Below are 26,909 nucleotides of genomic sequence, written 5' to 3'. Positions count from 1 at the left end.
ATTGTCAAGGCCTGCCATAGGAGTGGCTTATAGGTTTATATGTGTCTGTATAAGGTAGTGATATAGGTAGCCTATACCACAGTAAGGAGTGCAAGCACACCCTTACCCAGGTTGCAGTAGCAGACGTGTGGTGTCATTTTGGAGTGCTTCCCAGGGGTGGCATAGTACATGCTGCAGCCCCTGGTAGGCCTCTGAGGTACCTATGCCCTAGGTACATAGTATACCTTATACTAGGGGCTTATAAGGCAATCCAGAATCCAATTAGATATGTACCTAATGTACATGGAAACCATTTTAGAGAGGAAACAGCTAGGCTGTGGTCCTGATTAGCAGGGCCACAGCCAGACTAAGGTCGAAAAACAGTGAAACCCCAGCAAAAAGTGGGGGTACCCATGTGAAGCAGATCCTACTCTCCTACACCCCACACATAGCCAACCAATGATAATGCAAAACCCTCCCTTAGAAAATGCTGGAGACAGAGACTTAAAAATAGAACCCAATAGGAAATTAAGATAAATTAAAATTATTTATACATTCAAAAACTGTTTACAAAATAAATAAATAAATTACTTCATGATAACATTTTAGACTTTTAATTTAAAAATCATTGTAACTTTTAAGAACATAATTTCAAATAATTCTATTTATAACTTTTTATAAGGCACAAAGAAATAAGGCAAATTCAAGCATTTCCATCCCTCGCTGTGTGCGTTTCTCAGTACACGGTTTGTTGGACAATCAATGGATTGATGTCTTTGTGGCTGCTTCATGTCAATGTTCTGCTATAGTGAAACCTCCTCCCCAGGGTTGACACTGAGCACCTTTTATTCTCCCGCATTATCTATCTCATGTACATGGGTTGCATTTATAACTGAAGTTTTCATCACATTTAGAGCACTGTTAATTTTCTTTCTCCCGTTGGGTTCTCTCATATTGACGCAAACTGAATCTCCAGCAGACACCTCCCTGGCATTTAGAACAATAACAAGGTTTTGTCTAGTGTGAATTCTCTTGTGTTGAGCAAGAGTAGATTTTTGGCTGAAGCTTTTCTGGCATTCAGAGCACTGATGAGGTCTTTAGCCAGTGTGGATTCTCTGGTGTTGAATGAGCTGGATCTTACAAGCAAAGATTTTTTGCCACTTTCAGCACTGATCAGGTTTGTCCCCTGTGTGTGTTTTCTTATGTTGAGCAAAACTAGTTTTCCAGCCAAAGGTTTTCTGGCATTCGGTGCACTGATAAGGTTTTTCACCAGTGTGAGTTCTTATATGTTGAACAAAACTAGTTTTCCAGACGAAGGTTTTCTGGCATTCGGTGCACTGATAAGGTTTTTCACCAGTGTGAGTTCTTATATGTTGAACAAAACTAGTTTTCCAGACGAAGGTTTTCTGGCATTCAGAGCACTGATAAGGTTTGTCCCCCGTGTGTGTTTTCTTATGTTGAGTGAGCAGACCTTTCAGACTGAAGCTTTTCTGGCATTCAGTGCACTGATAAGGTCTTTCACCAGTGTGAGCTCTCTCATGTAGAGCAAGGCTAGATTTCCGGTTGAAGCTTTTCTGGCTTTCAGTGCACTGATAAGGTCTTTCACCAGTGTGAGCTCTCTCATGTTGAATGAGACTGGCCTTATAAATAAAACCTTTTGGGCACTTTGAGCACTGATAAGGTTTGTACCCAGTGTGTGTTATCTCATGCTTAGTCAGGATACTTTTCTGACTGAAGCTTTTCTGGCATTCAGTGCACTGATAAGGTTTTTCCCCAGGGTGGATTCCCTCATGTTTAATAAGACTGGCCTTCCACCTGAAACTTTTTGGGCACTTTGAGCACTGATAAGGTTTGTACCTAGTGTGTGTTAGCTTATGTTCAGTGAGATTACCTTTCTGACTGAAGCTTTTCTGGCATTCAGTGCACTGATAAGGTCTTTCACCAGTGTGAGTTCTCTCATGTAGAGCAAGACTAGATTTCCGGTGGAAACCTTTCTGACATTCAGTGCACTGAAATGGTTTTTGCCCAGTGTGGATTTTCTCATGTCGAATGAGATTGACTTTACAACTGAAACGTTTTTTGCACTCTGAGCACTGATACGTTTTGTAGCCAGTGTGTGTTATCTTATGTCGAGTGAGATGACCTCTCTGACTGAAACGTTTCTGGCATTCAGTGCACTGATACGGTTTTAGCCCAGTGTGAATGAACTCATGAATAATGAGACTGGATTTCCACTTGAAACTTTTCTGGCACTCTGAGCACTGATAAGGTTTTTGGCCAGTGTGAGTTCTCTCGTGTTTAGTGGGGTGGGATTGATGACTAAAGCTGTTCTCACATTCATTACTCTTATTCGAGTTATGTGAATCTCCATGCTGGGTTTGCTCCTGGACACCGGCCATGTTAAGACTGAATCTGATTCCAGAGTCTGTACTCGTATATGTTACACTCAGCATTAACTTCTAAAATAAACTGCAGATGCTCTTCTTAACATTTGCATTTAACTAATTATAGCTTTTATCTGGAGATTATTTTCCTACTTTTAAAGGCAGCCTGTCTAACCTGTTTTATCAGCTTTCACCGAGAGGCCCCTTGTATTTATTGAGATGGATTCAACTTCTCCAAGTTATGCCCGGGTGAGTTCTCTCAAGTTGAATTAAACTCATTTTGTGACTCCAGTTTATCAGATTCGATTTAGGAGTTTTAAAAGCCTTGATAAGATCTCTGGGGTCTAGTATAGGCTGTTTAAGTATATTTGTTCATACAAGTAATGACAGGTGATTAGGGCATGCTAGAGTGGCTTTATGAATTAGCAATACATAGCACCGGCCCCTTTTAAACTTTTTGCCAGGACATGCTTTGTCGCTCTAAGTCTAAGGCAGGTACATGATCGGCTTTTGCGGTCCGGGACACTTTGAAACTACTCTGATCAACCCAAGACACAGCGTTAGTGCGGGACAATGTTTTGGTATTGGAAAGGAAAATCCAGCGTCTTTGCTGTAAGGACACTTGAGAAAGAGCATTTACAATTTGTTTTTTCAAACAATGTCTTCTCTCTAACAATCACTTGAGAAGTAGACAAAAGCTTGCTCTTTTAAACCGTGGTTATCAGTCTTTCTAACAATTCTGTCACATCACATGAATGGATACTGTTGTTTGGGAGGGGTTTGGGTCCCCAGGGCATTTCTCATAAACCATCAGACAGAATTTACAACACTGATTATCCTCAAATGCACTGTGTGGGTATCAACTTTTGCCAATTTTCTTTGTTCTTGAAATGTTTCTTTCAAGTGAAAATATTTTTACAAATAGTAGTAGCAGACTTTCAATTTACTCCTGAGTTCCATTTATATGTCAGAGGCTTCTCAATCTCAGTAACTGACTCGTCATAAACATTTAACGTAATTTTTCTTTAAATATTTGGCAACTTTCACATTCAGCAGTTTCTTCTGCTCCAAATTCATCACCATTCCTGGCACTTAGAATGTGTTTCTCCTCTGGAGCTCGAGAATGATTTAACTTTCCATGAAATAATCCTTTTTATTGTGTTTCACTTAATTAAAACCTTCTTTTATCTGTTCATGCTTTGGTCACCTAGAGAAATAGAGTTAGATATTGTAAATCAACCTGAAGAACAATTATTTATGACTTTGTACTTTACAGAAAGAAAGCATTTATAGACGCAAGATAGGAAATCAGTTTGAGTTGCATTTCTGATCTGGGACACAGTGTAGAAAGGGAGCTTGGAACCCACTGGAACTCAAGGTTGTGAAAGCAAAACAAGTGAATATTTAAGGAAGAATCACAAGTTAGACATATATTGCGACACGGATTATCAGACGCAGCCAACATATTTGTAATACTTGTAATGAATTATCAGATGCTATTTATTCCACTGCACACTGGGAGTGTTCCAGTGATCTATGAAAGAACATTTAATTGAACAAAGGAATGGGCCTGTTGTACTCACTGCTTCAAATGCCACCATAGACCGAAGCCGTGTCCAGTTAGCTCAGTGGAATTCACCATTTCAAATTGTGGGGATGATAATGACTTACTTTGTGCCTGGAACTCCTCACACTCCTCCGACAGGGCCCAGGCACTGCAACACCTGACAAAGGAAAAATATCACAATATTAAAGGAAACCAATAAGGGCGAGAAAAGAAAAAAACACAAAACAAACAGACGAATGAGAGACAAAATAGACTATCTTCCACTCTCACCACAAGTACCCAACACAATCCCTGAAGTGGCAGAGAAGACAGTAAAGGGCTGGATGGGAGGACGTAAAGAGGTGGAAGTCAGATCCAGAGAGAAAAGATGCAGAGAGACCAGACAGAGAGGGGATAGTATCACGTGGTGTAGAGGAGGAGACAAATGCACCAACAGTAAATGAACTGCTGGGCAAACAGGAGGCAAGTGCTCACAGCCCAGTGCATCCTGCCATGATAAGGAACCTGATAAGGAACCTGACCTAGACTAGGTGCTCAACATGTTCCATCAGGTTATTATCGGATAGCAACAAGAATAGTGTACGGAGGGAGTCAAATGCTGAAGTTGGAGAGACACAAACCCAGATCGAGAGAGTGAAAAGAGAAAGAAGAAACAGGTTACAAGGAAACTTAGGGTGCTAGGAACACTACCTGACAGTTATTTGTTTCTTCCTCCAAGGGTGTCAGCCTCACCTCAAGCATTGCCTGATCATTCCAGAATACCTTGAAAGGAAGTAAAGAGAAGGTTTTACATCAGACGACAATCACACTAGATTACCGTCCTAAACTAACAAAACAAAATGAACTGTTGTTCTCTGAAAACCACTGTGAAGCAACTATGGTTATGAATATATAGACCATGATCTATGATCCCACAGCTGGGAAAGGTCTCGGTGCATGTGGAGCGCACCCACAGGCTCAGAGAACAGACCCCAACAACTCAGTCCCTTCTTCATAACTCCCATCTGTCCATTTACAGTTCATGAAACTTGCGAAGCAGAACAATCTGGTTCACAAACGGCATGCTAAAGTCCTTCTACATAATTCTGCCCACAGTCCATAAGTCAGTCAACCGCACTCTTATATTTATACAAAGCATGCTCTCTGAGAAACAGCAACTCAAGGTCAAGCTGATGCAGTGTGGGAACACTGAGAAACGGAAAGCAACAAGGCATCAATGTGTTGGCGCTTTTTATTTATAAATGATCTAAAGTGATGATGTGGAGGGTCGGTGTCTTGTGAGCCCCAAAGGACGGCGACTCAAGAGCTGGAATTTGGACTCAAACCTTCGCAGGACAAAGCTTAGAACATTGGAATGTTGAGATCTCCATTGAACACAAGGAGCAGCAGCAGCCTCTAAAACCAGATACAGGCCCGCTGCTCTCAACATTAAAGTGTCTTCATACACGGCCTCTCTCTTTCCCCTGCCTCTCCGAAATATGTGGATTGGGCAGAGAAAAGCAAAAGATAGTGCCTGTGCTGTCGGGCCCCAGGAGCCTTCCACCCTTCTTCTTCCCGTAGCTCGTAGTGTCACTGGTGCTTCAGAAGGAGAGGGGGATTACTGCTCAGCCCCTGCATCTCCCTGGCTCACCTGAACAACAAAAAGAAGTTTAGTCGAGCCCAGGGAGAACAAGGTGTGGACTCCAGCCCCTTTCATAGCTACTGCTGTTAATGTTCAATAATTAACCACCGTGGCATTGCACGCAGCTCCTAACTGTTGAACATTCACATCAACAGCTGTCAAACAAAGGTTTCTCAACCCCCTCGGTCTCGGTCCCCTTTGTTTTATTAATTAACACATTCTGCCCTCCTTAGTTAAATGATGTAATGGACCTATAGTCCCCCGCAGCAGGCTATACCAGCCATTAAAGGACCGCTCCCTAGTGAAAGGCCTTTGCCTTTGGAGCTGTAAGGCATATTAAAGATTTAAAATATTTACAGTAGTCAGAAACATGGTTTCAAAGAAATAATCATTATAGTATTTGCAAGAGGATCACATAAGGTATATCAATAGACAGACCAACACAACAACTGTCTGCTAAGAAATGGAAAAAGGTTCTTTTATAACATCAAATAGAAAATTGACAGAGTCTGCTTAGTTAAAATGAAAGGAAAGTTCTTAAGTATAAAATTAGAGGTGGGGCGTAAACTTTTCAGATGATTTCAAGACAAGGAGGCCCGCTGATGTGTCCAAAGCAAAGCGGCCCAGGTTGATGATACTTGCACCATATCTATTTTTGTGAATAGGATTTTGTTTGGCATTTGTTGCAGTACACAGCCCCTCATCCCCCAGCTCAGGTGAATGTGCCTCAAATTTTATCGTTCCGCACAATACCATTCCAGTTCGTTATCAGGGTGGGAGTTTTCAGTTACAGATGGGCACAGTAATGTAAACTCCTTGGCCAGAAGCGAACGGCTCCTTCTCCAACTGAGAGGGGACGGCCAGTGTGTGGGAGCCCCGTACCTCTTGCTGCCCATCCCAGCCAACCAGAAAGTCCATTTGGGTTCACATGCCTCAGAGTTCCCAGACAAAGAAGGTTTCAACCCCTTCCTCCTTGCTTGAGTCTACCCTCCCCCACCTTGCAATATCCCTACAAAGCCAAAGAAGGGGGGCAACCGGCACTTGAGTGGACTGTGCAGCTCCAGGGTTTATGGGTAGGTCCCTTCTTTACCTCACTCAGTCTGTAGCTGGGGCTGTGGAGGCAGAACCCCAGAACCCTGGGATTATGACTGACGCTTCTTGATGTGATTTTTGCTGTCAGATCTGGGCTGCTGCTTGGGTCATCTCCCTGCTGCGAGGAGTGGAAGCCCTAATCATACCCCATCAATCTCTGGAGAGCTGGGCTTCTACGGAGATGGGGGTAGGGAGAGACACGTCCTGCACAGCCACACAGAAGTGATGGGGTGCTGGCATTGGCGTGCTGGGGTAGTTATGGGCTTAGAGCTGGAGTTTGTTTCCATGTCACATGTGGAGAAGTGTGGCTCAATGGTTAGAGCGGCAGACCCTGATGCAGAGGTCTGGCCTGGGACCAGGGTTCAATCCCCTGCCTCGGCGGGTCTTGGGCTCAAAAATTCCACAGACCTGATTATTCTCGCGTCGGTGCCTATTCCAATCATGGAGTCCCACTCTGCAACTCTGGGCAATAGCTTGCTTAATCTCCACAACGGCCCCCACAACGCTAAGGATGCCTGGCCTCCACCCTGGGGGTGCCCAGGAGTGGACGCCTCACAGTGTAAGCCAGGATGGGTTCCACAGCGGTATTCGTACAAGTGCCTTGAGACCCTTGCGGGTGAGTAGTGCGCTATACAAGTATCAAATTTACATTTATTGTGCTTTCTCCATTCTGTCCGGAACACAGTATCTTTTGCGGGATGGCACTTTCTTCTTGAGTGGGTAAGGCTTACAGTGGGTGGTGAACATTGGCTGAGAATTCTTATTTCGGGGTGAGCCTTTGTTGAGGCTTATTTTGTTTGACTCACATGGGACTGTTGTTGCCAGTGCCACTAAAGAGCCGTTTGTTGAAACTGCTGGGCACGGAAGCGTGAAAAAGATTGTTTGTTTGTAAAAGTCACTGCCCTGCATGTTACTCTTTGAGGTTTTGCTACCAGTTCCTAAGGGTCAGTCTGTGCAAAGGTGAGGGGTGTTAGTAGTATAAATTGTGAGGTTGAGTCGATGGTATGCATGATGTTATGTTATGTTATGTTATTTATTCTTTTGTATAGCGCAACGGTTACTCAAAAAGAGTGTCCCGGCGCTTTTAGGTAAGGGGAACAGATTTCAGAATAACACAACACAGCTAAAAGAGGTTAAAAGATAAACAAAAAGAAAGCAAAACTACTGGCAAACCTATTGGGAAAACAGCCAGGTTTTGATTCTGTTTAATTCTATGTAGAGTGCTATTTGAGCTCCTCCTCACGGTTACAGAACAAATTCTGAATCCTGGAGCCCCCACTTTGGCACCAGCATGTGTTCTTTGCAGAGGGACTAAACTTCCTTGCCCTTTGGAGCCATCAGAAAAGGTTGGAGTCAAAATTTGAGTTTTCATAAGTTTCTAAAGGTTATTTTTACAAAAGTTAAAGGGTTCCATAGCGATCCTTCCTGCAAGGAGACAGGCTACACTCTCTAAGTTGACAATGTCTTGCGGTGCCTTGGCCCCTGAAATGGAAGGGGTTAGGGACAGGATTGAATGATTAAAAGATCTAAAGATGTGCCCTTAGCACATGGTGTCCCAGCGATTTCTACCAGAACAGTGAGGCACCTACTGTGTGTAGGCTGAATGTGCATACTTCGTACATCTTTGGGCTTAGAGTTGGATTTACCGACGAGTGTACTCATACAGATAAGAATCGGCCCTCTAATGTCCCCTTACTCTCAACACCTCTTGGGAGGATGGCTGTGAGGCACCAGGATTCTACCACTTGCACCGACATCAGGGGTCCAGCTTTGGGTTCCTTTCTTCTGTCGTGTGGTTGTCAGGTAGGACATGGGGTGTTCCCCAACGCCGAAGCCTCACTGCCTAAGTAGGAGTTGAGGTGTTCAAAAAAGGCAGAGCTCGCAGTCATTAGTGTCAGGTGTCTGCAGTGTCACAACTCGCAGGACCACATGCCAATAGTAGCAAGGCCTCATTTTTGTCATGTTGTTCCCTAGCAGCTCTTTGCTTCCCACCGAAAATCTCACCTGCTAAGACCAGGACTTATTATACAGGGAAAGGCAGTTTTCCCCTCTGATCCAGGCAGTATTTTATTTCAGCCTTATCTTTATTTTGTTTGTTTTCTGGTCTGCAGCGTGGTGTCCTTGCACCTTCTAGTGTGTCAGCCAGCATGCTGACATGCAGTAAATCACAGGTAACAGACCATGGCAAGTGCACTGCACATGCACGTTGCCCTTTGTGTGAATCCCAAAGCCCAAGAGTCGGAGTAGGGGGCAAGAACTCTTTGTTTCTTGGGTGGCACTGTGTCATAGTCAGGGTGGTTGAGTGGAACTCCGCAGAATCTTGCAGAGGTTTTGTAAATCTCACCCGAATTCCGTGGAAAAAGCTCTGCAAGTTTCGCCCACCACTATAAAAAATCTGTAAGAGGACTGGCATGAAGTCCACCTATTGGAAAAGGGTACAAACATTCCAGCAAATATCCCCAAAACAGTACATTTTATAAGTTTTCACATTATTGACAGGCTTCATGATGAGGCAATAATAACAACAACCATATAAAGTTCATGAAAAGATAGCAAAACAAATTGCAATTTTACAAAACATACCAACAAAATGAATAATTAATTGTGACTGAAAGCAAGGGGATGACAATGGATGTTGCATGTTCTACAATATAATACATCAACATGGGACAACATGGGACAACAATATTACTTTTTCTCAGGTTCTGTACTATACTTCATTTTCCACTTGTTTTTTTAATTCCCATGATTAGATGGGCTCCCTAACACTCCTTTTAGAATGCCCTGCTCAATCATTTTATCAAGGAGAGGTAGGATACACTGCAGTCGGTTTCACCGTGGTTGCACTGAGGAGCGTGTGGATACACTGCAGTCGGTTTCACCGTGGTTGCACTGAGGAGTGTGTGGATACACTGCAGTTGGTTTCACCGTGGTTGCACTGAGGAGTGTGCGGATACACGGCGGTCGGTTTCACCATGGTTGTGCTGAGGAGTGTGCGGATACACTACAGTTGGTCTTACCGTGGTTGCACTGAGGAGTGTGTGGATACAGTGCAGTCGGTTTCACCGTGGTTGCACTGAGGAGTGTGTGGACACACTGCAGTTGGTTTCACCGTGGTTGCACTGAGGAGTGTGTGGATACACTGTGGTCCGTTTCACCGTGGTTGCACTGAGGAGTGTGTGTACACTGCAGTTGGTTTCACCATGGTTGCACTGAGGAGTGTGAGGATACACTGCTGTCAGTTTCACCATGGTTGCACTGAGGAGTGTGTGGATACACTGCTGTCAGTTTCACCGTGGCTGCACTGAGGAGTGTGTTGATACACTGCAGTCTGTTTCACTGTGGCTGCACTGAGGAGTGTGTGAATACACTGCATTTGGTTTCACCATGGTTGCACTGATGAGTGTGTGGATACACTGCAGTCGGTTGCACTGTGGTTGCACTGAGGAGTGTGTGGATACACTGCAGTCGGTTTCACTGTGGTTGCACTGAGGAGTTTGTGGATACAGTGCAGTCGGTTTCACTGTGGTTGCACTGAGGAGTGTGTGGATACACTGCAGTCGGTTTCACAGTGGTTGCACTGAGGAGTGTGTGGATACACTGCAGTCGGTTTCACTGTGGTTGTACTGGGGAGAGTGTGAATACACTGCAGTCGGTTTCACTGTGGTTGCACTGAGGAGTGTGTGGATACACTGCAGTCGTTTTCACCGTGGTTGCACTGAGGAGTTTGTGGATACAGTGCAGTCGGTTTCACTGTGGTTGCACTGAGGAGTGTGTGGAAACACTGCAGTTGGTTTCACAGTGGTTGCACTGAGGAGTGTGTGGATACACTGCAGTCAGTTTCACTGTGGTTGTACTGGGGAGAGTGGGAATACACTGCAGTCGGTTTCACTGAGGTTGCACTGAAGAGTATGTGAATACACTACAGTCAGTTTCACCGTGGTTGAACTGAGGAGTATGTGAATACACTAAGTCAGTTTCACCATGGCTGCTGTGGTAAATTTAAATTACCTAGACTTAATTTATGCGGTAAAATTCAATAAGAATAACTCAGTAAAAATAAGAGGCAGAATCCGTGGTATTTGAGGTTATAAAAGGGATTTATTCCTTACAAAGGAATTGGTTCGAACCAGGCAATCGGATTCCGTCACCACGAAGGTTCAGGAAGGGATAGGCAATACATTATTGACAGGTTATCATATATATAGTCAATGCATTACAGTAAGACAGATGCAGGAGGCGTAACAGCTGATAGGAAAGATAAGAATACACATACGTAATGAAAAAGGCGTTACAATAGGCGTGCATAAGGGCGTATACTAGAAACGTCATTATGAGGATGTCACAGGTGGGTGGATCCATAAGAGAATCCTGCATTGTCAGCAGAAATATAAGGCAGAGATGCGCGCGCAGCTGCATGACGTGTGATTGACGTGTAACTGGAGGGTGAAGGGGACTTGACATTTAGCCCTACATGAGGAGACAGAAGTCTGGGATGTCAGAACAACCTAATCCCAAATCATATCTAATATCTTGTGTTTAAGGAACTGTATTATCTGGAAGGAAAGGTCTCTCGGTTAGAGTCTATTCTATACTAACTGCTAGTGCGTGTATAAGCGTCTATGTGTCTACATGAGATGCGAGGGGGCATGGGCCTACCATGGTAACAGGAGCTATGAATTACTTGCACGGAGACAGTAAGGCCGGGCCCTTTGCTCTGCAGCTGGAAGGATGTTTACCTAAACTACTAGACAGGAATGTATTGGTTGAGGAGCGGAGCAGATAACTTGAAGGCGAAATACAGTCTTGGCAGGCAACAGGCCGAGCCAGGCACCGTTAGCCGCGCAGGGAGTAAGACAAAGGTCATGGATACAGATGCAGGCCCAGGCTGGAGCTTTCAGAGGCAGAAGGCAGGAAAAGGCTCGATGGCAGAATTCAGGGCCTACTCGCCAGAGCTGTAAAACGTGAAAGGTGCACCATATGAAGTCGGTGGCCAAGCATACTTAGGAACGGAATATCCGACCCATTCATGGTGGATCTGAAAGAGGACATGTTAACGTTGGACGCACATGTATTTGCGTCTTCATAGCTGGAAGTGGAGGGAACATACATGTACTTGTAGCACGTACATGGAGCCTTTGGGGTCTAAGATAGGGGACACAATTGATCATAAAAATCCATATTTCCTCATTCCCTCCTTGTCCCCTACGGACCCTTCATGAAATATCGATCTTCATTTATCCATCAATCTGTTCATATAACATCATTTGCTCTTCTTTCTTCTTACGAGATCTTGAATGAGAACTTGAATGTGGAATACACGATGTGGCACACAGACCACAAATCGCTGGCCCACATTGTAGACACAGGCAACAGCTGAATATTATGAGAAGGCCAATACCTAGGAAGGATAGGACCTTCCATCCCCAGGCTGACAACACGCTCCAGAACCAACCGGACCAAGTCCAGGTGCCTGGATTCTGGTGTATCTGGCTTACAATCTTATGAAGACGAGTTATGGCTTTATATACTGATGGCGCGTTTTCTGGAATGAAAACACAGCAACTCGATCCGATGACTCTACAGGCTCCGCCCCTATCGGCCAGGATGACGTCAAGGACAAGACGATTTTGAAGAACAACAATCCGCATCGCAGACTGCTCCTCTGTTAAGTTGCCTAGGGCGGAAGTAGTTTCATTCACTACTGCTTCAAGGGTTCTGGTTAATCTACGTATCAGTTTACTATTAGTGACAGTGCCTATGTAGGGAAAGAAACCTTTATTGAAGTCTGTGTATTGCTCCCATGCCGTTTCAGTGTAGTCGACAATCGGGAGATCTCTCTGGGGTCTATTGTGTACTAGATGGGTATTTCTATGATAATCAGGAGGGGCTAGGAAAACAGGTGGCAGAAGGAATGCAATGTAACAGGTACCATCCCAATCTAGAGGTAAACTTATATATGCGGTATGACCACATATGAAGTAGGAATGACGGGAAGCTCTAAATGTAGACTTGCCTTGATCACTGAATTCGATCACAGTAGTACATTTACTATGACCCAGGTGTACTGAACCATTCTTTCTTACACATAATTCACCTTTGACTGGAAATACTGACATAGCAGGCAAGACTGGTGCAGCTTCGGATTCAACATTCAGAATCATGAGGTTAAGTGTAAAGTTACCTAAGCCATATACTTCATTTTCTAGATCAGTTCCTGTTCTTTTGGGAAGTCCCTCCTTGTTAGGATAGCAGACTTTAAGCAAAACTAAGTTCAGGTTTCCCCATACCCAGTTGTCCTGGTAAACTACGGCATTTGAATCTAAAGAATTAATCAAACTAAACCATGCTCCACAGGAGCCATTGTGTGTGAACGGGTACGGAAAGAGGGGCAGAACTCCCTTGTATTTCTGGTAGGGAGGGAGTCGGCCACATATCCAACAGTTTGTAGCGTTGCTGGTCTGATGGGAGTGATGTAACATACTAATGAATGTGTTGTTGCGCAGCGCAAATCTGTAGGACAACTCATGCGGAGGTAATTCACTAAAAGAGTGTTCGGCAGTAGCATTGAAAGCACGCTTGGAAATAGGATAGTATATGTGCAACAGTATACTTACAGCAATAATCAGAAGACTTAGAAAAAACATAATCAATAATGTCACTACACAGTGACTACGAAGTGATTTACAGTATGCATGTTTCTTGAGCTGTTTCTGTCTATTTCTCTCTCTATTTCGGTCTAGAGGATACATGTCAGAGACTAATTTAACCGATTCACCTTGGAGAGGACTTAAACAATCAAATTGTCTGACTTGCTAGACCTTAGTTTCAGTTTGTATTCTTGCGATGCAGTTTTCTCAACCAGGGGGAGTTTTGAGTCAGTCTGTGGGGGAAGGCAGGGCTGAGAGTTCAAATCAGAAAGTGGTCCATGAAATTTCTTGATATGGTTCGAGTGTAGCCAACCCTTGCGACCCTCAATCTTCACTGCTGTTCTCGTGGTCAGAAGTACCAATTTCGGCATTTGCCAGCGAGGCTCCAGCGGGCTCCTCCTGTCGAAATTTCTTATGAAAACATAATCCCCGGGAACCACTTCATGGGGCTTCACCTCGGTGTTGTCGGGAAAAGCTGCAGCTACCTGTGAACGGCAAGATTGTAGTGCAGACATCAAGGAAGCAAGGTAATCTGTCAGCATATTACAATCAACATCAGTGATCTTTCGAGGTATAGGCGCCCCCCACATATTTGGTGGCCTACCGAAGACCACCTCATACGGGGATAGCCCTGTTCGAGAATGTGCTACCATTCTCATGTAAAAGAGAGCAACTGGTAAAGCTACTATCCAGTCGACACCTTTCTCTCTGCAGATTTTAGAAAGTCTAATTTTCAGAGTCTGATTATGACGTTCCACGAGACCTGCTGCCTCGGGATGTCGGACACAGTGGAATTTCCATTGATAGCCTAACAGGAGTGAAATGTGTTTCATTAGCTCGGATGAGAACGGCTGGCCGTTATCTGAGTACACGATACGGGGCAAACCATACCGTGGGAAGAATTCACGAACTAACTGTTTGGCAGTGGTCGGGGCAGTGTAATCTGAGACGGGATATGCTTCTGTCCAACGGGAAAGCGCACATACAACTACGAGGACATATTTGAATCCTCGACAACGTTCCATCTGGATATAATCCATCTGGAGGGCTTCAAAAGGGTGATCGGGAGGTTGAAATCCACCTTGCTCTACAGGAATGCTTTTACCTGGGTTGAACTGACAACAAATCATGCAAGTACGCACTTTCTGTTTGGCTGCTGCTTGTAAGTGTTTGTTGAACCAAATGTGTTGAATACTGTCTAGCATAGCTTTCTCCCCTAGGTGCGCTGGACTATGTATTGTGTTAATGATAACTTGAACCATGGAGTCGGGGAGAAACCATATAGATTTTCCCTTCGTCATCCATCCCTGATCTGGTTGGATCCCTCCTAGTTCAGTCCATTTCTTGATTTCCTCTGGTGTAGCAAGTGTCTGTATGTCAATTACATCAAGGGCGGGATCCCTAACTGTCATGCAGTGTGTCGATGTCGGAACTATTGTCTTTGTCAAGTCAGTTGTATGACTCCGATTCTGAGCTGTCTGCTTAGCTGTTCGGTCTGCTAAGTCGTTACCCTGGGAAATAATGTCGGTGACTTTTGTATGGGCCTTGCACTTCATGATAGATATCGCAGTAGGCAGATGTATTGCATCTAATAGAGCTTGAATGAGGGGACCGTGTTGAATGTTGGCACCATGAGAAGTTAAATAACCTCTCTCTCGCCAAAGGACTCCGAAGTCATGTACAACTCCGAATGCATAACGTGAATCTGTGTATATGTTAACTTTCTTATGTTTGGCTTGAATACAGGCTTGTGTCAGGGCGATGAGCTCTGCTGCTTGAGCTGACAAGGTATCAATACAATTCGTTTCAATAACTTCGGTGTCTGTTGTGACTGCATAAGCGGCCACTAACTCTCCTGTACTTGTTCTCATGCATGAACCATCTACATAAAGTGTCAAGTCTGGATCTGGTAATGGAACGTCAGTCAAGTCTTGTCTGGGTTTCGTCGTAATAGTAATGACTTCAATACAATCATGTGCCAATGGGTCTGTTCCACTTAATGGCAAAAGTGTGGCAGGATTTAATGTACTACACCGTCTGATTTCTATGTGTGGCTGGAACAATGTTAATTCGTAACCTGTCAGTCGTGCTATAGTCAAGTGTTGTGTTTGTGTCCGGTTCAAGAGAACCTCTACTGCGTGTGGTACTTGTACTGTCAATTGATGTCCTAATACTATGGAATCGCTTTGTCTGATCGCTAAAGCTGTCGCTGCGACTGATTTCAGGCACGCAGGAAGAGCCTGGGCTACTGGATCTAATGTGCTATAAAAGTAAGCACACGGTTTGTGTGAACCTGCTTGTTCCTGAGTGAGTACTGACAAGGCAGTACCTTCACGTTCTGTAACAAAAAGTGTAAAAGGTTTACTATAACATGGTGTCGCTAAAACAGGTGCTTGACATAAGGCTTTCTTTAAGTTCTCAAAAGCTTGTGTATGTTCCTGAGTCCAAGGGAGGACAGTCGATGTCGCTGCCTCCTGGGTTGTCAACTGAATGAGTGGTTTTGCTAGAAATGCGTATTGGGGAATCCACTGCCTACAGTACGAAGTGAGGCCTATGAAGGCCCGTACCTCCTTTTGTGTCTTGGGTGGTGGCATGTTTACAATTAACTGGATGCGATCAGGTGTGAGCTGTCTCCCCCCCTTGGACAGCAAGTGCCCAAGGTACACAACTTGCTGAACACAGAATTGCAGCTTTGAAGGGGACACCTTGTGCCCCTTGTCGGCCAGAAAATGTAAAACCGTCAGTGATGCTTTTTCACATTCAGGTTCGCTTCGGGCGGTGATCAGTAGATCATCGACATACTGAAGCAGGGCAGTGTTAACAGGCATGTGGATACTGTCAAGTTGTCTTTTCAGTGCTTGGCTATAGATGCTGGGGCTTTCTGTGAATCCTTGAGGTGCGCGTGCGAATTTAAAGCTTCGTCCATTTAAACAGAATCCAAACAAATATTGGCTTTCCGGATCAATTGGGACGCTAAAGAAGGCGTTCTTGAGGTCAATTACAGTAAAGAACGTTGCTTCTGAATCAATAGCTGTCAGTAATGAAGAGATATCTGGGACCACGGGATATTGTGGTACAATGCATTTATTCAATTCGCGCAGATCAATAACTAATCGATATACTGGAGGTGCTTTTGGATCAGTACGTTTAAGAATCGGAATGATCGGAGAATTACATACATTGGAGTCAGTTTCCACAACCACTCCTTGTGCAATGAGCTCGTCAATGATTTGCAGCAAAGCCACTACAGCATCTGGAGGTAACTTGTATTGTCGCATTCGTGGTAATACCACTCCTGCTTTAAGTGTGACTCGATATGGTGTAATGTGCATACAACCTACATCAGTGGGGCCTTGTGCCCATAAATGTGCAGGTACATTCTGTAACCGGTGATCCATGTCTCTAAATACATAGTGACCTTTAAAGTCACGCAAAAATAGTCGTACTCCTTCCGGAGAACAACATATTACAGCTCCTAGAGCTTTCAGTGTCTTTATACCTAACAAGTTTTCTGGACATGATTTTGTAAGCAATAAATCTGTAGTCCGTGTCAATGGACCAACTGCAAGAGGAAGCGGTTGCGATACTTCGTTAATAATAGGCTTTCCTGAAAAACCAAGGGAAATATTCTGTGAGCCTGAGAGGGGTGTCCCTGGGACTTCGTCATGACTTATTGTTGTTCTGCTTGCCCCTGTATCAATTAAAAACTTTCTGTCTTTCCCTAATACTTGACTATGTACATAAGGACCTTCCTGATCTACAGGAACCTCGATAAGTGGTAAGTCAACTTCCTTCTCTAGGCTATTTCATGTGTATCGCTGATAATCGGGATAATCATTTTGTGCATACTGGTACATCTGTTGTGTCGTGTTTTGTGTTGCAGCAATAGGCTGTGGCTGTGATACTGCTACGGTCTGTTGTGGAACTGGCATAGGCTGTACATGCTGAGGTACTTGTTGTTGGATCTGATCCTGTCTAGGTGCGCGCGGTCTCTCCTTGGTTTTACCCGTAGAGATATTATGTTTCAGGACTGTACAATCGTTTATATAATGACCTGGCTGTTTACAATAGTTGCATGTCCCTTTTACAGGAACCGCTGAATTACTGGACTGTGTCGCACCCTTTTTATGACCGTCAGCTGGAACTGACTGAGCAACAAGCATTTTCATTTTTGTGTCTTTCATACGTCTTTGTTCGTGTTCTTGTTCTTCTCTAATTCTATTCTGGTGATACTGTAACATTTGTAACATCTGTGAAGGGGTGTTAGCTTGCCAAGTGCTCTCGACTTTCAATACTCTGTTCTTAACTTGGGGCAGGGAATTCTCGACTAGTTTTGTTACAAAAAGATGTGGATATGACTCGCTATTTGCTTTCAGGCCGCTATTAATACCAAAACATTTTTCAAATCGGGAATAAAAATCACTAGTGTCTTCATCGGGTTTCTGTTTGCAGGCTGAGATTGCACCCCAGTCTTCCTTTTTCGTAGTTAATAAACGTGGCAATACTTGTACTAACAATCCTGGTAATGCTTTAGTTTTATCCCCAAGCCCTCGTCCTGCAGTTCGGGCATTTTCTTCGTTTTCTAATGCGGTCCAATCAATCTTTTGGTCTCCCACCTCCCATTCTTTTTCTTTGAGTTTCTCGTAAATACCGGCAGGCAATAATACTTTTAATATTTTCATAATGTCAGGATAGGTATAATCACCCATGAGTAACATGTCCTTTATTTCACGGTGAAAACCTGCTGGATCTTTGTCATGGCTGGGCACTAATTTTTTCATTTCCAATAGTTCTATTTTAGTTATGGGCGTGTACACAAACACGCGCGTAAAAGAATCATCATCATTTTTAACTGGGTGCACTTCGCGTAGGGGATTCTGTCTGTCTATATAATACGTTTTTCTTTCCATGGAGGGAGCTGAATCATGCTCTGGGCACAGGAAGGCACTGTATCTATGCCGATGTTCTAGAATTTCTTTAATTAGATCGGTACCCAGACCTCTCCATTTATTCATGAGTAATTCTATCAGTATATCAGGTAGGGGACCAGGATGGGAGTGTTGGCTTTTATATAATATAAGGAGATGTTGTATCATGTATATACCAGCTAAACGCTGTTCGTCTGGTGAAAGATTCAAAACGTGTGTGCTAGCGCGTCATCACTATATTTTTCAGAACTGTCAGCCCATTGTACTGCTGACCTGGCTAATTCTTGTTCATCCATAGAATCGAGTACATGGTACCCCATTCGTTCTCGAAGTATTTTATCAGTAGCCTGAAATAAGTGTTCAGGGGACCTTGGATTTGACATGGCTGCTCGAAAAATTCTGTTACTTTCTGGACGTATCGGACGTATTTGATTATTAAAAGATCTTCCCTTACCTACATAAGCTATCATTTCTCTAGCTGGTAATTGTAATTGTCCTGTTGTCATTTCTGTTTGTTCTTCCTCCTCCTCCTCTGATTCAGTTTTATCTGCCTCTAATCCTTTTTCATGTATTCGTTCTACTGCTTTTCGGATCTTTCGGTACATAACTTCTATACTCTTCTGTTTATCATGTTTTCCGTCTGCTATATTCTGACCTCATCTGTTAAGTATTTGCATTTCATCCGGATCTACCTCAGGCCTATCTCTGTTTCTGATCAAGCAGTTTATGAAGAAGCGTAACAATAGTTTTTGCATGTCCACTTTCTGGTATTCCATGGCCTCGCCAATACTTTCAGGACCTTGCCCTGTTTGGATAAAATGATATATTTTGTCTAGATGACCAATCATTCCTGGTAGCGTCATTAGATAGTTCGAAACTCGTCGTAGACGTACTGATGATAGCATCATTCTGTCGTTTTTACCGGGTACTGGATCATATCTACAATCTGTAAGAGGCTCATTAAATATATTGTGATTAGCTGTTTGAGGTGTACGTTGGTGTGCTAAATCCCTATAAGTCAATCTAGGTGCTGGCGGTGGCGTAGAAAAACCTCCTATCGCACCTCCTGAGGTGCCAAGTCCAAAAGGATTTGTTGGATGTAAGGTAGGGAGTGTAGAAACAGGTGGAAGGTTTGAAACGTGAGGAGGAGTTTGTTGCTGCGGAGGTGGGGGCAGATGATCTTGGGGTTGAGCGCCGTCAGCAGGTGGTGCGCGTGGCTGCGCAACATTAACATATTCGGGGGCTGCATCATCTAAATAGGAAGAAAGGAAAATGTCCTTTGCGGTCTTGGGGTGTACTTTAATCGGAAGTAATGGTGGTGGCAGATCTTTTGGTACCTCCAGGGTGGCCTTAGGTAAACCCTCGGCCAGAAGAGGATACATACCATTCATAAGAGTGTTTCGTTGTCTGTCTACTCTGTTTTTACTCGGCTACCTTCCTCAATTAATATGTTTTCTCGGGCTTTGTCCGAATTCTCCCTACTTTTCTCTTCTTTTCTGAACGCTTTCTCTGCACGTCTATGCAATTCTTTACGCCATAATTCAATGGCATCTTTCTGTGACTGTCTGGCTTTCTTTTTCCATAATACTTCTTCTACTCTCATGATGCAATCTGCATCCCATGTCCCAGCAGCGGGCCATCTCTGACTCTCTGCTAAATCCTTGGTATAGTCCACCCATAAATCAAGATATAATACGGCATCTAGGCCATGTTTATGGTACATAAAGTACCCCGGAGTATCCCTAGGTGGAATGGGAACGGCTTCTTCGAGTATCCCTTTTCTGGTTTTTATCTGTCTTAATTTTGAAAAAAACGGCATCTTTAAATCTTGCTACTTGATTCTTACTCGAACTTGAACATAATTAATACAATAAACACAGTAATGAAGATCGAACAATCACTCATACCACGACATTTTTTTTTTTTTTAAAACATATTAAAACATTTAACATTTAAAACGAACAACGATAATTAGAATAGAATTAGCCACTGACATAATACTAGATATACTGGATGTACTGCTAAACAGTACAGATACACTGCTGAAACAGTGCAGACCGGATCTGTGTACCCAAACCCGTTTCGACCGGCACAAACTAATGCGCACGTCTAAATGCGTCCCCAGCAACGGTACTCACCGGGAAGCACGGAACGGAAGGCCTCGGAAACTCTGAACTGGACTGGATCGGACTGGACTCGACTCGACTCGTGACATAGGTACTTCGGAACTTCGGAACCTGGTGGGCCTCTGTATACCTCGGATCTTGCTCTCTCAGCTAGGCTCTGGTCGGGATCCTCCGCACTCCTCACCGCCTCATCTGGGTGTTGATCGCAGCCTCAGTCACCTCCGTTTGGCCGGAGGGAGATACAGGAAATCCTGCGGGTACGCGTAGTTGTCCGTCCGGCTGTGGCAGGAGACCGGGCCTGCAACGCACCTCCGGCGTGTGAGGTGGGGAAGGTGTCCCTGTTCGGGCGCCAATTATGTGGTAAATTTAAATTACCTAGACTTAATTTATGCGGTAAAATTCAATAAGAATAACTCAGTAAAAATAAGAGGCAGAATCCGTGGTATTTGAGGTTATAAAAGGGATTTATTCCTTACAAAGGAATTGGTTCGAACCAGGCAATCGGATTCCGTCACCACGAAGGTTCAGGAAGGGATAGGCAATACATTATTGACAGGTTATCATATATATAGTCAATGCATCACAGTAAGACAGATGCAGGAGGCGTAACAGCTGATAGGAAAGATAAGAATACACATACGTAATGAAAAAGGCGTTACAATAGGCGTGCATAAGGGCGTATACTAGAAACGTCATTATGAGGATGTCACAGGTGGGTGGATCCATAAGAGAATCCTGCAATGTCAGCAGAAATATAAGGCAGAGATGCGCGCGCAGCTGCATGACGTGTGATTGACGTGTAACTGGAGGGTGAAGGGGACTTGACATTTAGCCCTACATGAGGAGACAGAAGTCTGGGATGTCAGAACAACCTAATCCCAAATCATATCTAATATCTTGTGTTTAAGGAACTGTATTATCTGGAAGGAAAGGTCTCTCGGTTAGAGTCTATTCTATACTAACTGCTAGTGCGTGTATAAGCGTCTATGTGTCTACATGAGATGCGAGGGGGCATGGGCCTACCATGGTAACAGGAGCTATGAATTACTTGCACGGAGACAGTAAGGCCGGGCCCTTTGCTCTGCAGCTGGAAGGATGTTTACCTAAACTACTAGACAGGAATGTATTGGTTGAGGAGCGGAGCAGATAACTTGAAGGCGAAATACAGTCTTGGCAGGCAACAGGCCGAGCCAGGCACCGTTAGCCACGCAGGGAGTAAGACAAAGGTCATGGATACAGATGCAGGCCCAGGCTGGAGCTTTCAGAGGCAGAAGGCAGGAAAAGACTCGATGGCAGAATTCAGGGCCTACTCGCCAGAGCTGTAAAACGTGAAAGGTGCACCATATGAAGTCGGTGGCCAAGCATACTTAGGAACGGAATATCCGACCCATTCATTGTGGATCTGAAAGAGGACATGTTAACGTTGGACGCACATGTATTTGCGTCTTCATAGCTGGAAGTGGAGGGAACATACATGTACTTGTAGCACGTACATGGAGCCGTTGGGGTCTAAGATAGGGGACACAATTGATCATAAAAATCCATATTTCCTCACTGCACTGAGGAGAGTGTGGATACAGTGCAGTCGGTTTCACTGTGGTTGCACTGAGGAGTGTGTGGATACACTGCAGTCAGTTTCACAGTGGTTGCACTGAGGAGTGTGTGGATACACTGCAGTCGGTTTCACTGTGGTTGCACTGAGGAGTGTGTGGATACACTGCAGTCGGTTTCACCGTGGTTGCACTGAGGAGTTTGTGGATACACTGCAGTTGGTTTCACTGTGGTTGTACTGGGGAGAGTGTGAATACACTGCAGTCGGTTTCACTGTGGTTGCACTGAGGAGTGTGTGGATACACTGCAGTCGGTTTCACTGTGGTTGTACTGGGGAGAGTGTGAATACACTGCAGTCGGTTTCACTGTGGTTGCACTGAGGAGTGTGTGGATACACTGCAGTCAGTGTCACCGTGGTTGCACTGAGTGTGTGGATACACTGCAGTCGGTTTCACTATGGTTGCACGGAGGAGTCTGTGGATACACTGCAGTCGGTTTCACTGTGGTTGCACTGAGGAGTGTGTGGATACAGTGCAGTTGGTTTCACTGTGGTTGCACTGAGGAGAGTGTGGATACACTGCAGTTGGTTTCACCGTGGTTGTGCTGAGGAATGTGCGGATACACTACAGTTGGTTTTACCGTGGTTGCACTGAGGAGTGTGTGGATACACTTCAGTCGGTTTCACTGTGGTTGTACTGGGGAGAGTGTGAATACACTGCAGTCGGTTTCACTGTGGTTGCACTGAGGAGTGTGTGGATACACTGCAGTCGGTTTCACTGTGGTTGTACTGGGGAGAGTGTGAATACACTGCAGTCGGTTTCACTGTGGTTGCACTGAGGAGTGTGTGGATACACTGCAGTCAGTGTCACCGTGGTTGCACTGAGTGTGTGGATACACTGCAGTCGGTTTCACTGTGGTTGCACGGAGGAATCTGTGGATACACTGCAGTCGGTTTCACTGTGGTTGCACTGAGGAGTGTGTGGATACAGTGCAGTTGGTTTCACTGTGGTTGCACTGAGGAGTGTGTGGATACACTGCAGTTGGTTTCACCGTGGTTGTGCTGAGGAATGTGCGGATACACTACAGTTGGTATTACCGTGGTTGCACTGAGGAGTGTTCAGTTACACTGTGGTCGGTTTCACCATGGTTGTGCTGAGGAGTGTGCGGATACACTACAGTTAGTCTTACCGTGGTTCCACTGAGGAGTGTGTGGATACACTGCAGTCGGTTTCACTTTGGTTGCACTGAGGAGTGTGTGGACACACTGCAGTTGGTTTCACCGTGGTTGCACTGAGGAGTGTGTGGATACACTGTGGTCGGTTTCACCATGGTTGCACTGAGGAGTGTGTGTACACGGCGGTCGGTTTCACCATGGTTGCACTGAGGAGTGTGTGGATACACTGCTGTCAGTTTCACCGTGGCTGCACTGAGGAGTGTGTGGATACACTGCGGCCGGTTTGACCATGGTTGCACTGAGGAGTGTGTGGATACACTGCTGTTGGTTTCACCGTGGCTGCACTGAGGAGTGTGTTGATACACTGCAGTCTGTTTCACCGTGGCTGCACTGAGGAGTGTGTGAATACACTACAGTCAGTTTCACTGTGGTTGCACTGAGGAGTGTGTGGATACACTGCATTTGGTTTCACCATGGTTGCACTGAGGAGTGTGTGGATACACTGCAGTCGGTTGCACTGTGGTTGCACTGAGGAGTATGTCGATACACTGCATTCGGTTTCACCATGGTTGCGCTGAGGAGTGTGTGGATACACTGCTGTCGGTTTCACCGTGGCTGCACTGAGGAGTGTGTAGATACACTGCAGTCAGTTTCACCGTGGTTGCACTGAGGCGTGTGTGGATACACTGCAGTCGGTTTCACTGTGGTTGCACTGAGGAGTGTGTGGATACACTGCTGTCGGTTTCACCAATGTTGCACTAAGGAGTATGTGAATACACTACAGTCAGTTTCACTGTGGTTGCACTGAGGAGTATGTGAATACACTACAGTCAGATTCACCATGGCTGCACTGAGGAGTGTGTGGATACACTGCAGTCGGTTTCACCGTGGTTGCACTGAGGAGTTTGTGGATACAGTGCAGTCGGTTTCACTGTGGTTGCACTGAGGAGTGTGTGGATACACTGCAGTTGGTTTCACTGTGGTTGCACGGAGGAGTCAGTGGATACACTGCGGTCGGTTTCACCGTGGTTGCACTGAGGAGTGTGTGGAAACACTGCATTTGGTTTCAGCGTGGTTGCAGTGAGGAGTGTGTGGATACACTGCGGTCGGTTTCACCATGGTTGCACTGAGGAGTGTGTGGATACACTGCAGTCGGTTTTGCCGTGGTTGCAGTGAGGAGTGTGTGGATACACTGCGGTCGGTTTCACTGTGGTTGCACTGAGGAGTGTGTGGAAACACTGCATTTGGTTTCACTGTGGTTGGAGTGAGAAGTGTGTGGATACACTGTGGTCGGTTTCACTGTGGTTGCACTGAGGCGTGTGTTGATACACTGCAGTAGGTTTCACTGTGGTTGCGCTAGGGGTGAGTGGATATACTGCAGTCGGTTTTACCTTGGTTGTACTGAGGAGTGTGTGGATACACTGCGGTCGGTTTCACCGTGGTTGCACTGAAGATTGTGTGGATACACTGCGGTCGGTTTCACCGTGGTTGCAGTGAGGAGTGTGTGGATACACTGCGGTCGGTTTCACTGTGGTTGAATAGAGGAGTGTGTGGATACACTGCGGTCGGGTTTACTGTGTTTACACTGAGGAGTGTAGGATACACTGCATTCGGTTTCACTGTGGTTGCACTGAGGAGTGTGTGGATACACTGCAGTCAGTTTCACTGTGGTTGCACTGAGGAGTGTGTGGATACACTGCAGTCAGTTTTACCGTGGCTGCACTGAGGAGTGTGTAGATACACTGCAGTCTGTTTCACTGTGGTTGCACTGAGGAGTGTGTGGATACACTGCAGTCGGTTTCACTGTGGTTGCACTGAGGAGTGTGTGGATACACTGCAGTCAGTTTCACAGTGGTTGCACTGAGGAGAGTATGGCTACACTGCAGTCAGTTTCACTGTGGTTGCACTGAGGAGTCTGTGGATACACTGCCGTCGGTTTCACAGTGGTTGTACTGAGGAGTCTGTGGATTCACTGCATTCGGTTTCACCGTGGTTGTACTGGTTCTGCACTTTCAATCAATCCAGTTTCTTTTCCTGTAAAATTCTAAGCCTCTTACTTTACTGTGTAATTAAAATCTGGAGGTGAATCCTCTTTTGTAAAGACTGGGAAGAAATTAACTCCTGAGTCTTGTGAATGTAATATAGAGTCTTTATTTTGTGTCTGAATGACAGCACCATCCGTTGTACAGAAAAGTACACAATTCATGCAAAGAAGGTAACGCTCTAACAAAAACATTGGACTTGTCTCACTAAGTATACATTTGTGGCCATTCATTACCAACCCAATTTGTACAGGAACATTTTCTGACAGCTTATTAGTTAGTTGTACATCGAAGGGCCTAAAACTCGTACTTCTTTTCCCAAGAGGAGTAGGTTGGGAGCTTCCGTTTGTCTGACTGTGGGAGCAGCACCTTCACAGATAAAAAGTGGTGCTGGATGGCCATTTACTTCTCCTTCCACAAAAGGTTCACTCTGGTGTGCCTCTAGGACTGCACCAAGCATGCAATCCTTCGCCCGTCTCAGGCACCGTCATTGTGTCTGATTCTGGCCAGTAGGAATTCCCAGTGTAGGTGTAAATTGTGCAAAATCATTATTAATAACAGAAGGATTTTTTTTAAATCTTAAATTTGTTGAGAATTCGGCCTTCTATATTGCATTAGGCTGTGGGGTCTCAGGACTGAAGGCATGTTTAAATTTAACTGCCTTTGATTCTGCATGTTCGACACAGAGGCCAGTTAGGCTGGGGCCATTGTCTAAGGCCCCCCACTCTGTGCCAACTGATTCATGTTCTGTGAATCACTCTGAAACCAACACTCCCAGTTACTGCAAATATGGCAGGGAGTGCTCCTTATTCTGCACATTATTAGTATTTGAGGTGAATACTCCTCATGCACTGCTAATTACCCCACATATTACATCACTCATGACATCATCTATGGCATTATTGATAATATCAGTGCAACATTTGTTGTAAAATTATTGATTAGAAAACTGTGCATGGCGGGGGCGAGAGTTATGGTTACCCTAAAGCACAAGTTATAGTCATTTGGCAATTTCCTAACTTTAATGTCCCTGTAACCTTTGTTTTTTTCAATGAATTTCTACATTTTTAATGCTATTTTTGGGTGGGAGTTTTCTATAGCGTGAACTCGACCCGAAGGCATCAGAGCACTTTACATGAGCACCGGTTGCGTTACAGATGGACACATTCACTTTGTTAAGCACAGAAGGATTAAGTGATTTGCCCAGAATCACAGGATGTTGAGTGCCCTTCATGAGACTTGAACCCGGTTCCTCAGCTTCAAGGTTGACCGCTCTAGCCATTTGGCCACATCTGCATCAACAAAAACTACACCACACTCGGTAAATCCTACCAATCCATAGTATCTGGGCGCTTGTCGGACAACATAAACTAAGGGCCTGGTGTCAAGACTGATTTCACACAACCCCACAGGATATGTTGGCCTATGTACCAGCCAGCTCACAGTGCCACCATAACCCCCTAACCATACCGGGAAATGAATGGTTTCTGGCAACCACTGAACATGACAACCCTGACCCCTCACGGATCGTGGAAACAGTACCGTACTTTTCGCTCAGTCACTCTAGCTCACTTATTTTCAGAGAGGTATACAGAAAACACAGTGGGGTGGTTCAATATATTTATTGAGCCAATGTTATTCTTGAATAAAATGCATGTGCTGCGATAATCAGGAGACAGAAGCAAATGAAAGTGATAACGAGCATCAAAAGAGTGGACGGTAGATACATTTCTACTATGGTGTTAGAACATTGAATATGTGCAGGCATATTAAAAGACAGCAATCAAGTGTACTC

At 44.8% G+C, this 26,909-nt stretch overlaps 1 protein-coding gene across 1 annotated transcript in view; it reads right to left on the bottom strand.

The window, feature by feature from the left end:
• Positions 1 to 577: 577 nt before the first annotated feature.
• The window catches only part of LOC146839249 (uncharacterized), a 95,763-nt gene continuing 69,431 nt past the window's right edge, over positions 578 to 26,909 (bottom strand). Inside the window, exons 2-4 of the mRNA XM_085651293.1 lie at positions 4,621 to 4,692; positions 3,947 to 4,087; positions 578 to 3,570 (exon numbers count right to left, since the gene is read on the bottom strand). Of these exons, the coding sequence (XP_085507419.1) occupies positions 1,143 to 2,432 (1,290 nt within the window). The 5' untranslated portion in view covers positions 2,433 to 3,570; positions 3,947 to 4,087; positions 4,621 to 4,692 and the 3' untranslated portion in view covers positions 578 to 1,142. The remainder of the gene's footprint in view (positions 3,571 to 3,946; positions 4,088 to 4,620; positions 4,693 to 26,909) is intronic.

Source organism: Triturus cristatus, chromosome 4_1, assembly GCF_964204655.1.
Source record: "Triturus cristatus chromosome 4_1, aTriCri1.1, whole genome shotgun sequence".
Classification (NCBI taxonomy): Eukaryota; Metazoa; Chordata; class Amphibia; order Caudata; family Salamandridae; genus Triturus; species Triturus cristatus.
The sequence above is the reverse complement of the archived record's forward strand: the minus strand, read 5'-3'. Positions and strand labels throughout refer to the sequence as shown.